Source organism: Equus quagga, chromosome 8, assembly GCF_021613505.1.
Source record: "Equus quagga isolate Etosha38 chromosome 8, UCLA_HA_Equagga_1.0, whole genome shotgun sequence".
In the NCBI taxonomy this organism is placed as follows: domain Eukaryota; kingdom Metazoa; phylum Chordata; class Mammalia; order Perissodactyla; family Equidae; genus Equus; species Equus quagga.
In genome coordinates, this window is record NC_060274.1 from 120,389,658 (window position 1) to 120,404,795 (window position 15,138).

At 50.0% G+C, this 15,138-nt stretch overlaps 1 protein-coding gene across 2 annotated transcripts; it reads right to left on the reverse strand.

The window, feature by feature from the left end:
• Nucleotides 1-67: 67 nt before the first annotated feature.
• Nucleotides 68-14,845, reverse strand: TRPV6 (transient receptor potential cation channel subfamily V member 6). 2 transcript variants are annotated; one of them, XM_046669205.1, is made up of 15 exons: nt 14,434-14,845; nt 6,900-6,997; nt 6,632-6,754; nt 6,081-6,218; nt 5,719-5,817; nt 5,401-5,576; nt 4,768-4,914; nt 4,475-4,687; nt 4,050-4,136; nt 3,875-3,951; nt 3,459-3,624; nt 3,016-3,082; nt 2,372-2,640; nt 1,186-1,292; nt 68-830 (listed from the first exon to the last, which is right to left on the reverse strand). In XM_046669205.1, the coding sequence occupies exons 1-15, from the start codon at nt 14,559-14,561 to the stop codon at nt 512-514; spliced, it is 2,214 nt and encodes a 737-aa protein (XP_046525161.1). In that variant the 5' UTR covers nt 14,562-14,845; the 3' UTR covers nt 68-511. The 2 variants fall into 2 exon arrangements, with proteins under 2 accessions (XP_046525161.1, XP_046525160.1); XM_046669204.1 differs by having other exon boundaries at nt 4,089-4,136; nt 14,434-14,676.
• Nucleotides 14,846-15,138: the final 293 nt, after the last annotated feature.

Sequence of the window (15,138 nt, forward strand, 5' to 3'; positions counted from 1 at the left end):
CCGGGATGGCCACGCCACTGAACAGAATGCACAAGAGGAGCAGAGGAGGGAACAACTTTATTGGAAAGTAGAAGTTAGCAAGACACAGCCAGCTTCACCCCACCCTCAAAGTGGTACCTCTTTCCTCGCTCACACACTTTCCGCAAGCCTCCCCACAAATGCCTGGGCTCTCCCCACCCCCTCGGACACTGAGGTGGAGACTGGATGCCTGTCCTTAAAGTGCTTGGCTCCGACAGTGCAGAGTACTTCAGTAAGGCCCAAGAGCGGGCACAGGCCGGGGCCTCATTGGCTTTCGCACTCAGCCTGTGCTTGGGGTGAGGCGTGGGCCACTTCCTTGAGTGCCATTTGCCCCAGAGCCGAAGGAGTAGTGGAGACGTGGGCACAGTTATTCCCATTCCTAGTGCATTCTACTTTCCTTTCCCCTCTGACCTGAGACATTAGACTTTTAAGTATTTGGGGTTTTGTTTTCGTGTTTGTGATGCTCCCAGGAAAATGAGGGCATCTGCAGCTCTCAGATCTGATATTCCCAGCCCTCCCCATCTTCCAAACCCCTGTTGAGCGCTCCCTTCAATTCTCTCCCTAGGGTCCCCTGCCGAAGCCTCTCCCAGTTGGTGCTGCTACGGGAGGTACTCCGAGACACCGAGGGGGTAGCAAGGGACAGGTAGGGGCTGAAGGGGAGGCCCAGCTGCAGTCTTTCAGCATCTTTGTCCAGCTCCGATTCTTTGCCCAGCTCCGATTCCTTGTCCACCTCATCGTCGGAGCCCAGGTTGTGGAAGATCTGTGCATAGCGCCGGAGTCGCTGCTGGTTGAGATCCTGTTTGTCTTCCACCCTGTGAAGAACGGATGACTTGAGAGGCAGCCAAGGATAGAAGTGCTGATCTCGGGCCAGTGTTTGTCTCCTATCCATACCCCATCCCCACCATGATTGGCCTTTTTCCTTGTCTGCGGCTGGTGTGCACACAGTGGACACCAGCCTCTCAGCAGCCAGGCCTCTCGGGAAGTTGCGCCTCCTGGCCTAGCGGCTCTGTGCATACTTTCAGGGGCCCAAGCACCCAGTGAGCCCCTTCCCTTAGCAGCAACTTCAGTCTGCAGGCATAGAGCCTCAGGAGTGCACAGACCCACACAGGGCCTCTGGAAGCAGGAGGGTGTCTGCGCAGAGGAACCCAGCCCCACACTGTCACTCACCGCAGGAACCAGCGGTCCCCCAGTCCATACTCCCGCCCGCAGATCCCGGACCGAGGCCACAGGCAGCGAGGCATCTTCCGCTCCAGCATCACTGTGGTGGCCACGACCTGCATGTTAGGACAAAAGGGGACATCAGAAGCTGGGTGCAGACTGAGAAATACAGACTGAGAAGAAGGGCAGAGGACAAGAGAGAACATCAGGCAGAGGGACAACAGTTTAGCAACAGCTAGGAATCTCAGGAGCTCATGGTTTCCCAGAGGTGATAGACAACAGCCCTAAGCTGAGGATGGTGGTGTTAGCTTTGTGGACCCACTTCTGTGGAAGAGAGTCGACGGGACATGAGCCCCAGAATTCTCCGGCCAGTGACCTGACATCCATGCCAATGCCAGGCTGGTCCTGCAGGAGGTTGAGACCTCACTCCAAGGTGACAGGAAAGAGAGCAAAGCAAATAGAAAGGGGGCCTCAGGGCTACAGGGTATTTTGACCCTACAGACGTAAAGCTCATTTATAAATGCAAAGTCCCACTGAGAAATCTAATATCAATACATTTGCATGGAAAAATATCTTCCTGAGCAAACCCCATTTAGCCACTTTAGGGTTTTAACTCCATTTTCTATACAGCACAGTTAAATGCCATCCAATTTTCAGGATTTCCATTTTGCTGAAATTATTTTTGTTGAGATAAATTATTTTGTAAGTGTATTTTTAAATGATGATTTGATTTGTTTAATGGTCTTTTGTCCCCATGATGATGATGATCTGACTGAAGATAGCTTCTGCTATTATAGGGAGTTTTTGTGGCATTTTTAACATGTTCAATTTTTCTGGGTCGAATTTTGCAGACTTAAATATTTCCAAGATGTGATACACCAGTTTTTATCCAGTAGCAAAACTTACTGAGTGCCCTTTTGGCCACTATTAACTTTATTTCTTGTTGATTATTCTGGAAAAGACTGAGGTTTTAGCTTTTGAGAAAACTGTCAAGTATTTTTTTCAGCTATTCCAATATTGCTCGGTTGTATTGCCAATCCAATTCTTCTGTACACTTTCCATTACTTTGTGTACTATCTAATAACCGTCCAAACATATTTGGGGTCAAAATATCCTGCTTCTCTCTGAGCTCTGCCAGTTCCTTGGCAGGGAGGGAGTGACTTGCGCTAACCCTCCCAGCCACCAGAGGGCTCACCTGGGCCCTCCAGAGCTCATCCCGCTCATGGGCCACCCTCCAGTGAGTGTCACCCATCATGGCGATAAGGAGGTTGAGCATGAGCAGCGTGGCGATGATGGCGAAGGCAGCATAGGTGAGGCTGTACATGAAGGGCAGATTCACGTCATAGTTGGCAGGGCCATCGATGACGGTGAGGAAGAGCTCAAAGGTGCTGAACAGTGCCATGGGGTAATCGTGGAAATGGCCCAGCTCTTTGGGGGACTCTGTCTGGAAGATGATATAGAAGGCTGCCCACCCAAGGGGGTGAGCGTTACCATGGCAACCATGCATGTGACTGGATCACAGCCAGCTGTTTGCTGCCCATTTCAGTACTGTTTCCCCCATCTCTAGTATCACCATCTCAGCCCTCCATCACTCCATACTTTGGGTTTTTACGTTCTCTTATTTTCCATATGGCTCGTCCTCCTGATCCCAAGAGACACCTCTTCCTAACACTCCCAGCTTTCCCTCACCTGTGAGGGATGTCCCATCTTCAGACACTATAGCACCTCTTACCTCTGGCTTGCCTCCCTTGTTTCCCCAAGTTTATCAGAGGCATTCTGTGCTCTCTGGATGTCTCTCCTCTCCTTCTCATGGCCCCCCATCCTGGACAGAAGACTTACCTGAGGCAAAGCCCAGGATGACCACTGCCATCAGCCAGCAGAATCGCATCAGGTCACCAAAAATCATCTAGAGAGAGGAGGGAGGGAGACCATCTCCAGCCCTGTCGCTTGAGCAACTACCCCTTCCAGCCTCCAGCAGACTAACTCTGAGAAGTCCAGACTCGTCCAGAGCACACCTCTAAGACAGGCTTGACAAACTATGACCTGCAGGCCAAATCTACTTGGCCTGTTTTGGTATGGCCCTTGAACCAAGAACGGTTTTAACATTTTTAAAGGATTGTTAAAAAATTTTAAGAAAAGAAAAAGAAGAAAGAAAAAAAAGAAGAACATGCAACAATATGTGGCTCACAAAACCTGAGATATCTATTATCTGGCCCTTTACAGAAATGTTTGTAGTCCTGCTTTGGGACCTTTATCTAGGAAGCATGGGGGGAGGCACTGACCTTCTGGATCATGATGGTGAAGGGGCCCAGCATCTGGAATCCTCGGGCAAAGTACATGACGTTGCACCAGCCCAGTACCAGGGCAAAGGACATGGGCACTGCCTCTCCTTCGGTGTTAGTGAGCCGCATCACCATGGTCACCAGCACCATGGAGGAATAGGTGATCCTGGAAAGAGAGCAGAGAGGGGGGTGATGAGAGGGAGACTGGGATTATCCTGGGGACCCAAGAGCAAGAGTGTGACTGAGACAGTACCCACACACTCAGATTCAGCCTTTGCAAGTTCAGTACACAGGGTCACACACACGTCACTGGGGAGGGACCTCTGGAGTTACAGTTCTCCAGGGGTCAGGAATCCAGAGAGTGAAAATGGAATCCTAGGGAGGGAAGGGATGGGAATGAGAGGAAGGAGACTCACGTGATGACATGGAACGGTCCTCCAAGGATGGTCTGTCCAAAGAAGCAAGTGAACCCCACTCTCAAGATGTCTGGAATCTGGAAAGAGGCCAGGAGGAAACATAGGCGCTTATAGACGGGTTTGGTTTGGATCCCTGGGACAAACAGCCTCACCCTGGATCCTGTCCATACCTCACCTCTGCAAGCAGAAGGATCACAGCTCCAACGACACTCACCAGCTCCCCCACCAGTCGGATGCCATCCTTAGGGGTCAAGTAGGCCTCCTAAGGTGGGGGTTGGGGGGGATGGGCGGGGAACATGGTCAGAGAACTCAGGGCTTCCATGCATCTGCCCTGCCTGCCCCTGGCCAGAAGTCAATGTCCCTTGTAAGGGTCACCAGCATCATCAGATTCTTTTTAACTTGTTAGATTTGGTTATCTCAAGCTCTCTTCCTAGAGCCTATGTGTGTTTCTGTGTGGACGTAGTTTGAGTTTGTGCCTATGTATTTGAGACCTGAGTGAGGGGAGAAATGTGAGCTGTAGGACAGAAAAGGGATAGAAGAGAAAGGGCAGAAAGTTGACCCAAATCCTGCTCCAAAGCTCTGCTGCTACTAGGGTATCACCTGGAGCAGCTTCTGCTGTAGAATAATGATGTCCTCGGCGCCAGTGCAGTTACTGGTGATGGGCTTGAGGGGGCGGTAGATGCAGCACATGGTGAAGCAGATCATGTACAGCAGGTAAATGGCACCCAGCATGCAGAAGTATGGCTGCCCATATCTTTTCCACTTGAGGCTCACCAGCTCCTTCACCGGCGTCTGGTCCAGGATCTGGCGAGCCTGTGCAGAAAGAATAGAGCAAGCAGATCAGAGATCCTGACTTCTCTCCCCAGCTACTCTCTAACCTGAAGACCCCATACCTCCCGCTTCTTGGTGGTAACAATAAGTTCCAGCAGAGATTGCTCATCCCCCGAGGAGTCAATCTCCGTGATGTCATAGATAGTGGAGGTCAGCGGCCCACATGTCCACTGGATATGCTTCCGCTTCTGCATCAGGTGCTGGAACATCTAAGAGAGGGGGAGATGCATGAGGAGGGGCAAGCAAAGGGGATGGTCACGGTGTGAGTGGGAAGCTTGTCCAGGAGGGTGGTTGCTCTTCACTCAATGACCATAGCCTTTTGGGCAGAAGAAACCGTCTTCATGCTGACCTCCTACATTCCTCTCCTTCCCCTGGAACTCCGTCTAGAGCTTAGGAAGAGGAGGGGAGAGGCTGGAGGGCTGCTGCTCTGTAGGCTGAAAGGGGAGTGGACATGGGCATTACTACCCCCCTCGGGTGGCATCTAGACTCTATAAGCACCCAACACCTCAGGGGAGAGGAAGTGGGCAAGACATGGGATGGGACAAGAGAGACAGGGGCTGAGAAAGAAATTCCAATCTGAGCTGTAAGTAGGACTGAGCATCAGAGATGAGTGTTCATATCTATTTCCTCAAAGGGCCAGAAGTGAAGGATGAAATTCTTTAGAAAGACATGTGGGGTTGGGGAGTGTCCCTCACCACAGTGTTGCCCTCCACTCCGGCCAGCTTGAAGGGGGTGAGACCTTGGAGATTGGGCACAAGGTCCAGGGACTGCAGGTGGTTCCTGCGCCCATCATAGGACAGCAGCAGGTTGTACATCTGGCAGGCAAAGGTTTTGTTGGGCTGGAGGATGAGGATGTGCAACACTGTGTTTCCTGGGGGAGGACACTGGTGTCACAAGACCACTGGAGCAAAGTCCATGATGTTCCCTGTGCCCACCCTCAAGGTAGGCCTGAGGGCTCTCCCAGCCCCTCCCCTCACACCCCTAGCTCCCCAGCTGTCCTCCCCAGCTCTTACCTAGGGAGTCCTGGGCCCGGATGTCGGCTCCATGCTCAATAAGCAGCCTCACAATCTCTTCACTGCCTACACAGGCAGCAAAGGACAAAGGGTGCTCCCCTGGGGACACAGAGGGCTCCATGGCAGGAGTGTCTGATGGGATGGGCAGTCTCCCCAAGTGACTGCCTCCTTCCCCTCATCTCACCTCTGGGCTTGGGGAGATTTGTCAGCAGAACCAGAGGAAGGGATGGTGCAAAGGGCAGTGGAGGGAATGGGCTGACCACTCCCAGCTTCCCCAGGGTGGAACCCTCCTCAGCCCACCCCCCCCATTCCTGCCCACCTCTCCACCTCCCCTTCATGCCAGCCGTGGCCATGGCTCTCACCAAAGTAGATACAGTTATGGGGGCTGCGGTGGAAAGCTGTGCCTGTAGCTCTGGCAGAAACACTGGCCCCGTGGGCAAGCAGGGCTCTCACCAAGTTCACATTCTGATTCATAATGGCTATATGCAATGCAGTTTGACCTGGCCCAGAAAGAGTCCTCAGTCAGGGGGTCTGTCCTCAGGATGCTGCAGGGGGTCCTTCCCATATCTATACCTGGTCCTCTTCACCAGAGCAGGCTGGGGTTGGAGGAGGATGGAGAGCCCTGGGGTGGGGGAGGGTGGGGGACGATGGGGAGCCCTGGGGTTGGCAGGGTTCCCAGGGGGTCCAGCTGCTGCTCATCTCTTCCCACTCTCTAGGTCTTCCCATTTCAGAGGTTGGGTGCTCTGATGTTGTGCAGTGAGGACGATAAGGAAGAAGGGAGTTGCAGAGGGGAATAAGGAGTAGAGGGCTCAGATCCCCTCCTTGGTGTCCCCAAATAATCCACTACAGAGACTGACCTGAAATATCCAACAGATCACCCCTTCCCTCCATCCTGGGTCCCTTGCCTCCTCACCCTCAAAGAGCTCAGATGTCATGGGCTCAAAGACAAGTTCCGGGGCAGCCTCCATCAGCACCAAGGCCGCCTCCAAGTTGTCAGAGAGAGCAGCTATGTGCAGTGCTGTCTCCCCCATGGCTCCTGGCATTGACAGAAAGGAGAGTCATATGGCTTCTATTGGGCAGGGCAATGGGGACAATAGAGATTCAGGGGCCCACAGCAGAAGGTCCTGGGCTATACTGGGTTGATCCAGGAGGAGAGCCATGCTGAGGGCTCTGCTCCTTACCTCTCTGGAGCACCTCACAGGCCCCATTCTTGAGCAGCTTGTTGAGAGCCTTTACATCATTCTCTTTGGCAGCTAGAAGGAGAGGGTACTCCCAGATCCTACAAGGGAATGGGATCAGAAAGGTGGCAATAGTGAGTATGCCCAATTGTGGAGCAAGCAGCAACGACTTTGGTCCATCTTACACAAATGTGTGTACCTCAGTGGTAATGAACCCCAAGGTCCCTGATCCAGAGAAGTGAGGCTATTAGGGTAAAAGGGGTTGCCTTATCTCTTTTTGCATGATCAGTTAGCTAACCCAAACCAACTTTTCCCCTTTTGGCTTGAATGGGGGAGCCTCAGTGACTCAGTTCCTATCCCCTGGGTGATGGGGCCAGAATGTTGTGAATGTGTTATCTGTGCATATTAGGTATGGAGGAGAGGAGTTTTACTTAAACACTTGTTGACCTGACCCATTGACTTCTGAAGCAACCCTGTTTTAGCTTCACTAAGTGCCCTGAGATTACCCTTCAAGATAAGCCTTGTTTTCGTGGACTAGGGATACAGGGAATTCCTGCTTCATATTTGTGGAGGAAGTCAACATGTAGAGGCTAGCAGATTTTCTCCTGTTGCACGATGCCCTTCTTTCTAGACCTTTTCAGCAAAGCCCCTTGATCCTGGCACTCTCCTCTCTACAACAGCATCTTCAGGGCTCAATCAAAAAGCAACAGTGGATTCTTTTTTCTTCTGGCTCTTAAGTCAGATTATTGTCTCTTCCTACTTCCTATCTGCTGCTCACTTGTCTCAGGAAAAGTTCATCTTCTCTGATGATTTGGTCTCCAAATCCTCTCTTGAGTTTTATTCCTACAATGAACTAAAAACGTTTTTTAAGTCAAAACTTACTCCAACTAAGATACATAGGCCCCTTTTACTGAATTTTCTCTCTTGGCCTAGAGCCATTTGGCCTTTCAATGGAAGCAAATGAGGTAACACATAGATGGCCAAATATGTGGCATATAAAAAGACACAGACAGAAGCTCACACAATGAAACACTGGCAGTGGCAGGAAATCAACTCCAAGTGTCGGGGTAGGGGGCAGATCAGGAGAGGAGGAATGAGCAGGAGACGCACGTCTCCATAAGAGTTGGCTCCAGCCCCTCCTATGCCACCTAGGCAACCACCAGGCCCTGCCAGTTCAACATCTAAAATTCTCTCTCCATTCAGTCCCCACCTCCTCGTCCCTACTGACTCTCATTAATTCATGTCCTCACTCTCCAGCCCAAGATTAGCAAAATATCCTCCTAATTAGTTTCCCGACACCCGAATCCATCCTTCTTGATGCTGCCAAGATGCTCTTTCTAGATGGCAAGTGTAATCACAGCTTACAAAAGTCTGATGGGTCCTGAAATGCTCAAGGAGAAGGAATCCAGAGGTCCTTTACAGTCTTTGTGCAACTACTTTTCCATGCTCTCCTCCCCCCACTCACTCCTTACACCCAGCATTTCCGCCTCACCTCCCCACAGCACACCACTCTCCTGATGCCTGCACTGCAAAAACTCTCCTTCCACTGGAATCCAGCTCCCCACCCACCCTTCATTGTATAGACTTTGCTCCGGATGCCTAGGGATGTGCCCAGCCTCTGGTAAACACCCACCACTATCTGTGGAACAGATAAATCTATAGCAGAGCCAGAAGGTAGTTTGGCTTTACTTATTATCCCCACTGGCCACTTCCTAAGCCAACCTTAGGCAAATATATCATCTACGTAAAAAATAGTATGCTTGGTACACAAAGGCAGCCGCCAAACAAGTTTTCTACATCCTCTTCACCACCACCTTTCTGACCATTTGCCCAAAACCCTACTCTATCCTACTGACAGAGAGCAACAACTTTCTTATCTTTGCATCCTTTCCCAGCTCTTCTCCAATTAGCTTCTAGTTTTGTGCCCCATTTTGACTAAATGTATGGCAGGTTAGTGGATCCAAGGGGGGTCATTACCCAAGTTCCAGATTTGTCATATCTCACCACTCCCTAAGATATAAGCGGGGAGGTTAGTCAGTGGCAGGCTCAAAGATATTCCTTTTGGTCCCTACACATCTCTGAAGTCCGTAAATGTCCTCCACAAACCTCCATTCCTATGTGTTTCTTTTCTTGCCTCTGCTGACTGCCCCAGTGGGCTTGGGAAGCACAAGGAGCCACTGTCCAGCCTGGGCTTGCCAGATTTACCAAATAAAAATACACGATGCTCAGTTAGATTTGAATTTTAAATATACAACAAATAATTTTTTTAATAAAGCACTTTTTTTCCTTTTGTTAATTGACGTCACTTTGATTTATAACATATAAGTTTCAGGTGTACAACCTTATAATTCAGCTTCTGTCTAGACTATAGGTATGCTCACTATATAAGTATGTCTCATGCAATATTTGGGACATACTTATACTAACCACTTATTCATTGTTTATTTGAAATTCAAATTTAACTCAGTATCTTCTATTTTATCTGGCAACCCCATTCAGACCACACTCTGCACAAAAACCAGCTTATGACCCAACCCAGCAAGGTTTGTAGAGAAGTGGCCTCCTCTGGTAGCAAACTCCAGAATCCAGCAAAAAGGAACGCAGTATATGCATGGTTCTGAGGGGATCAGGTCATAAATCAAAGCCATCACTTGCAATAGAATCATAGGGCCACAAGGGGACAGCAGAGAAAGCCCTTGCTCACAGTTCTTGGCAGTAAGGCAGACCCCTCAAAACACCTGACTGCCCTTGGGCCCCATAGAAAGGGCATAAGAGGAGACCTATCCAAAGATTCTTGTGCCTGAGGCACAAATAGTTTCTTCCACAACAACCCAGCACAGAAGTTTAAATCTGGTCTTTGCTATACTCCTCCTTAGTGCAGGAAGGGGGGAGATCCTGATAAAATATCTTCCAGTTTGAATGGTTAAATTATACTCACTCCCTTCCAGGGGAAAATTTCACTTTATTTGATAGAATAGTTCACATTACTACCAGAAACTCTTATTTACAGTGCTTTGGAGCAGTGGTTCTCCACCAGGAGTGAGCGCTTGCCCCCTCCCCAAGGAATTTGGTGATATCTGGAGACATTTTTGGTTGTCAGGACTAGGGGAGGAGGTGCTACTGGCATCTAGTGGGTAGAAGGCAAGGATGCCATTAAGCATCTTATACAGGGCAGCGTCCTGTAACGAAGAATTTTCTTGCCCAATGTGTCCGTAGTGCCAAGGTAGACGAATTCTGACTTAGAAGTACAATTATTCATAATCCTTTTTTTTAAAAAAAAGATTGGCTCTGAGCTAACATCTGTTGCCAATCTTTTTTTTCTTTTTCTTTTTCTTCTTCTTCCCAAAGCCTCCCAGTACATAGTTGCATATTCTAGTTGTAGGTCCTTCTAGTCTGCTATGTGGGACGCCACCTCAGCATGGCTTGATGAGCGGTGCTAGGTCCGCACCTAGGATCCAAACAGATGAAACCCTGGGCCACCAAAGAGGAGCACACAAACTTAACCACTCAGCCACACGGCCAGCCCCGATAATCCATTTTTTAAAAATGGATTTCTTCACATTAAAAAGAATGAGAAATCCGCTATACATGTTTTCTTACAATTAGGTACTTAACTAAAAGAGAGGTAAAAAGGTGAAGCCTTTTAAGCACCCAGTGATTAAGTAGACAAAAGAAATTATAGAGCAAATCTGAAATTATAACAATATGAAAGGTGTTTTCAGGATTTAGAATGTTTTGTTTTGATGGACAATTAATTATAAAATTGAACGGTCTGGTTCAATATTAGACTGGTGGAAAACCCACTCTAGGATTCCTGGCCTAAACCCTAGCACATATTTTGCAGAATAAACACATACTTGGTTTACCCCTCAGGGTTCCCTCTGGGCCATCAAGTGGGGATCTCCCACATCCCTCCCTCTGTTCCCGCCACCCTGTCCTCCCTTCCTCCATTCTTGCAGATGTGTATAGGACTGTGTGTGCACACACTTAGGTGTGCAGTGTGCACAAGTGAAGTTTTGTATTTAGTTGCTGGGGAAACAAGACAGGACCAAGAGTGCCTGCAGGAAAATTCAAATCAGAATTTTAGAGCAAGAAAGTCTCTAGAAAATTCATCTAGTCTGTTCACTGTAACAGATGGAGAAAGTGGCCTGGAGTCCTGAAGCGACTTGTCCAAACAAGTCAGAGGCAGAGTTCAACTAGTTTCCCACTGGCCATTTCTCTGTCCCTGTTATCTGTGTTAACCAGGGTTGAAGAGGGGTTACAGGAGGTGCAGGGACTGTATCCACACGCATGGGTCCCACAAGCACGTCTCAGATGAGTACGCCAACTGGGAAAGGAGGGCGCACGCAATATGTAGCTCAGAGTACGGGTTTCCAGGGTGGATACAGTTCTGATAGGAGCAAGCACACAACCCCTCTAACACTTTTCATCACAATAGTCCCATTTGTTAAATGTGCTTTTCAGCGTCCAAAGCAGCACCTCACTATTGCCACCTTTGTTCCTTACAGCCCTGTAACACAGGCTGAATCAGTCTCTCATTTTCCAGAAAAGGAAACTGAGGCAGCATAGCCAAATCATTGCCAGAATATCACAGAGTTAAAGGCAGAATGCTTGGCCAAGAACCTAGACTCAGGCTCTCACCACTAAATTATGTGGTTCTTCTAGTTTTACGGCTTTTCTTGATTTTTCTCGGCCAGCCTGGAGCAGTGACCATAGATGAAAGAAAGAGCAGTCATGTGCGGGGAAGAGGCATGCACCGGCCACATGTTGGCCACCTCCCTCCAGCTCAGGTTCTTGGCAATGGGATGAGGAAGCCAAAGCTCCAGGGAAAGTGGCTATTTCCAGACTTGGAGTCGGGCCTCCTTTCTAACTGCCACAACTCCGTCACCTGTGCCTGCAAGTACGCATGTGTGCGTGTGTATTTACTGAGGCAAGGAGTCCTACTATGCTGGATGGAGAGTCCCAGAGCTTACTTTCCACAGACAAGTCAGTTCACATGTATTTACACCGATATCTGTCTAAACAGAGGAGAGCCTCCAGGGTTCCCTACTTCCCCGGCCAACTAGTGGAAAGGAGGACGTGTCAGCAAGATGGTCAGGTTTGAGGGTCTGTTGGCAGCCTCTGGAAGCTGCCCAGCCCACCCCACACCAGCTGAAATCAGATACTACGCTATCTTCCTCTATGCTCCCACAACACTTGTTTACATCCTTCTTAGGACACTCATCAAGCTCACTTTTAACCCAAGTAGATGCGTGTTACCGATGAGAATGAGAGCAGGGAATGTGTCACGTTAATTTTCTGCAAACCTAGCATAGAACTTTATGCTCAATAAATGTTTAGTATATTGGGTCTCAGGAAATAAGACAATTCAAGGCCCCGGGAGAGAGGATGCAGAAGAAATGGGAGAAAAGTAAGAGTTCAGCTTGGATCCTAATGATGTGAATTTAAGCAGAGAGGGCAGCGTGACTGAGACCCAAGACAAGTCTACCAGACAGAGAGGAACGTTGGGTTCTCAATCATCCTGAGAGACCATAAAACCTTCCCTTTTCATTGGACCATGCTCCACCTCCTGGAATCCTCTCAACCCCACTCATAGTCCCCCTCTAAGCTCTTGTCACAAATCCTGACTTCACCACTTGCTCATTCTGGGCCTGTCTCCTTCACAGGGGGATAACAGGCCCTACCTCCCAAGGCTGGTTTGGGTATTATATGAGATAAAGAGGCGCCGGTAACATTGTTGGCTGCTTTCGTCCATCAGTTCACCTCCTCACCTGGCACATTGTCCTCGCTTACGTGGTTATCTCATATTTATCTAGTTGCCCACAAGACTCCCCGTAGCCTGGTTCACTGCACAGCCGAGGACACTCCCTTTCCCAGCACTTTCAGTGTCCTTCTAGGGCGTACTCATTCAGAGGGGAATCAGTACTCTAGGCTCCTGGCATCTAGTAAGAAGAGAGCCAAGAAACTGTAGAGTAAGGTGGGGATATCAGGAACGTAGGGGGAACACCTCAAAGTGGTGACATCAGGCTTTCTTAGCCCAAGGTATAAGAAGAGAAGCACCAATTGGTCTTAAGGAAAAATAGGGTCAGAAAAAACAAGTGGAAGCAGCCCACTCCCAGCCAGACTGTCTTTCACTCTGTCTCTGCCTCACGTCACACAGGGAACCTCTGCCACCCCTTCCAAGCCCTAGGCCTTTCTGTTCTCTGTGCCTGGCTCCCCCAGCCCCAGGGTCCTGAGTGGGAAGGGGTGAGTGGAACCAGTGATGACCTCTTCTACAACAACAGTGCCATTCTGTTGCCTCAAGATGTCATCAGCCAAACATGTACTCAGCCCCCACTCTCCCAGCCTGGGGAGGAGAGAGGTGGGTGGCTGAAGAGAGAGACAGGAAGCCAAAACTCAAAAAATGAGCGCATCCCCAGTCCAGAATCCTTGAGCAGAAGAAGAAAAACCCCAGGGGCTCCAGGCAGCCTCTAACCTCCTTGTCTGGCTCTAGCAGGCCCCTAATCTTGGAGGTGGAGGAAGAACCTCAGACACAAAACCTTTGGGCTTTCCCCTATGAACAGCCTATTATCTGCCTTCTTAGGGGCCAGGGAAAGCCTCAATAGGAGGACATCCTTCTAGCGTGCCACCGCCACAGAGACTTTGGAGAAAAAACCACACACAGGAATGGCCTCAAGCTTTGCCATCTCCCCTCCTCCCCAGCTCTCAACTCTAAGCTGCTAGCAGGGTGGGGGGACATCAAATGAGTTCAGGGAAGTTTTCAGGGGGCTAGAAGCAACCAGTGAGATTTCCTTAGGGCTCCAACTCTAGAACCTCTTAAATTCCTCAACCTGGATGAGAGAATGGATGAGCATTGGTCATAAGCACATCTGGCATTTTGGCCAGTCATGCATGCCCCTCTCCACACAATAGACAGTAATAAATTCTGGGGGGGTCCCAGCTTTGTTCATCTTCATACCACCCCATCTGCAGTGTCCGGCATTCAGGCCTTGGTCAATGGCTGATGTGATAAATGCAGAGGAATGCTGACCATTACCACAGTTTGTCTTATTTTGTGCTGGTTACCAGTGTCTACAGTTCCCCTCTGCTCCGTTCATTCAATCATTCATTCATTCATTCCCACATACATACATACATGTGCTATGTATTTCTGCCAGAGAGATTGTTCCAGGGGCAGGGAGTAGAGACATATAAGGCATTGTCTCGACCCGCCAGCACCTCTGTGGTAGAGGTTCAATGATACCACAATCCTGTCAAGGCCCAGAAAGGTGCTTGGCCTTTAGGGAAGTACTCAGAAGAGGCTTGCATAATTTAATTGGATCTTAAAGATGGTGAACACCTGTGTCCATGCCAGCCCCCACAGCTTCCACCTGGCATTCTGGGGCGCTAGCCCCACAGACCAAGACTCTTGAGACAAAATGCTCCAGAGGAGCCAGGATTGGAAGGGCAGTCTGTCCAGACAAAGGTGCCAAAAGATGGAGAGGGGGAAAAAGGGAGGCAGAGGGAGAGGAGGGGTGAGGAGCAGATTGAGGCTTACCTCTTCTGCTGCAGCAGGTACTGCTCATCTTGGCTCTGAGCCCAGGACTCCTGTCTCTGGAACCATCTACAGAACTTTCTCCACAGGCAGAGAATGAGCCCCTTTTCCTTGGGGAACGGCAAACCCATGGAGTGTAGGGCCGGCTCCTTGGAGGGCTGAGGCCAAGCCCAGACCCTGACAGGACTCAGCCTTGGGGCCACATGGGCCCCCCTCCGGAGCTGGCCTGCTCTCTCCCGGTAGAGGTCCCTCCGTCTCCTACCTCCCTGGTCCTGGCAGGAGTCTCCCTGAGGCACACCAGCCAGACTGGGGAGAGCTCCAAGTTTGTTGTGCTTGGCAGAAGCGGGACTCCCTCCGCCAGGCTCCTCTGTCAGGAGCTCCTTCTGGGAGTGAGGGCGAGCCTTGCAGACACTCCCTCCCTCCTCCCAAATTACCTGAGATTTAAAGAGACAGACAGCCTGCCATCTGGGACTTTCCTAACTCCTTCTCCACCTGAGTCTCTCTCCCTGTCCCCAGGCGAGTCCACAGAGGAGAGGTCTTCAGAGAGCCTGGAGAGTCCTCCCTTGGACTTTGGAACACTCGGTGACCTTTTATAGAAAGGCCTGGACAGGTCAGAGAAGGCTGAGAGACTCCAGGCAGTGAGGGAGGAGGGGGAGGAGTCAGCAGGCCACTGGGGATTGAGGGGCACCCCGGAGAGCACAGAGCACG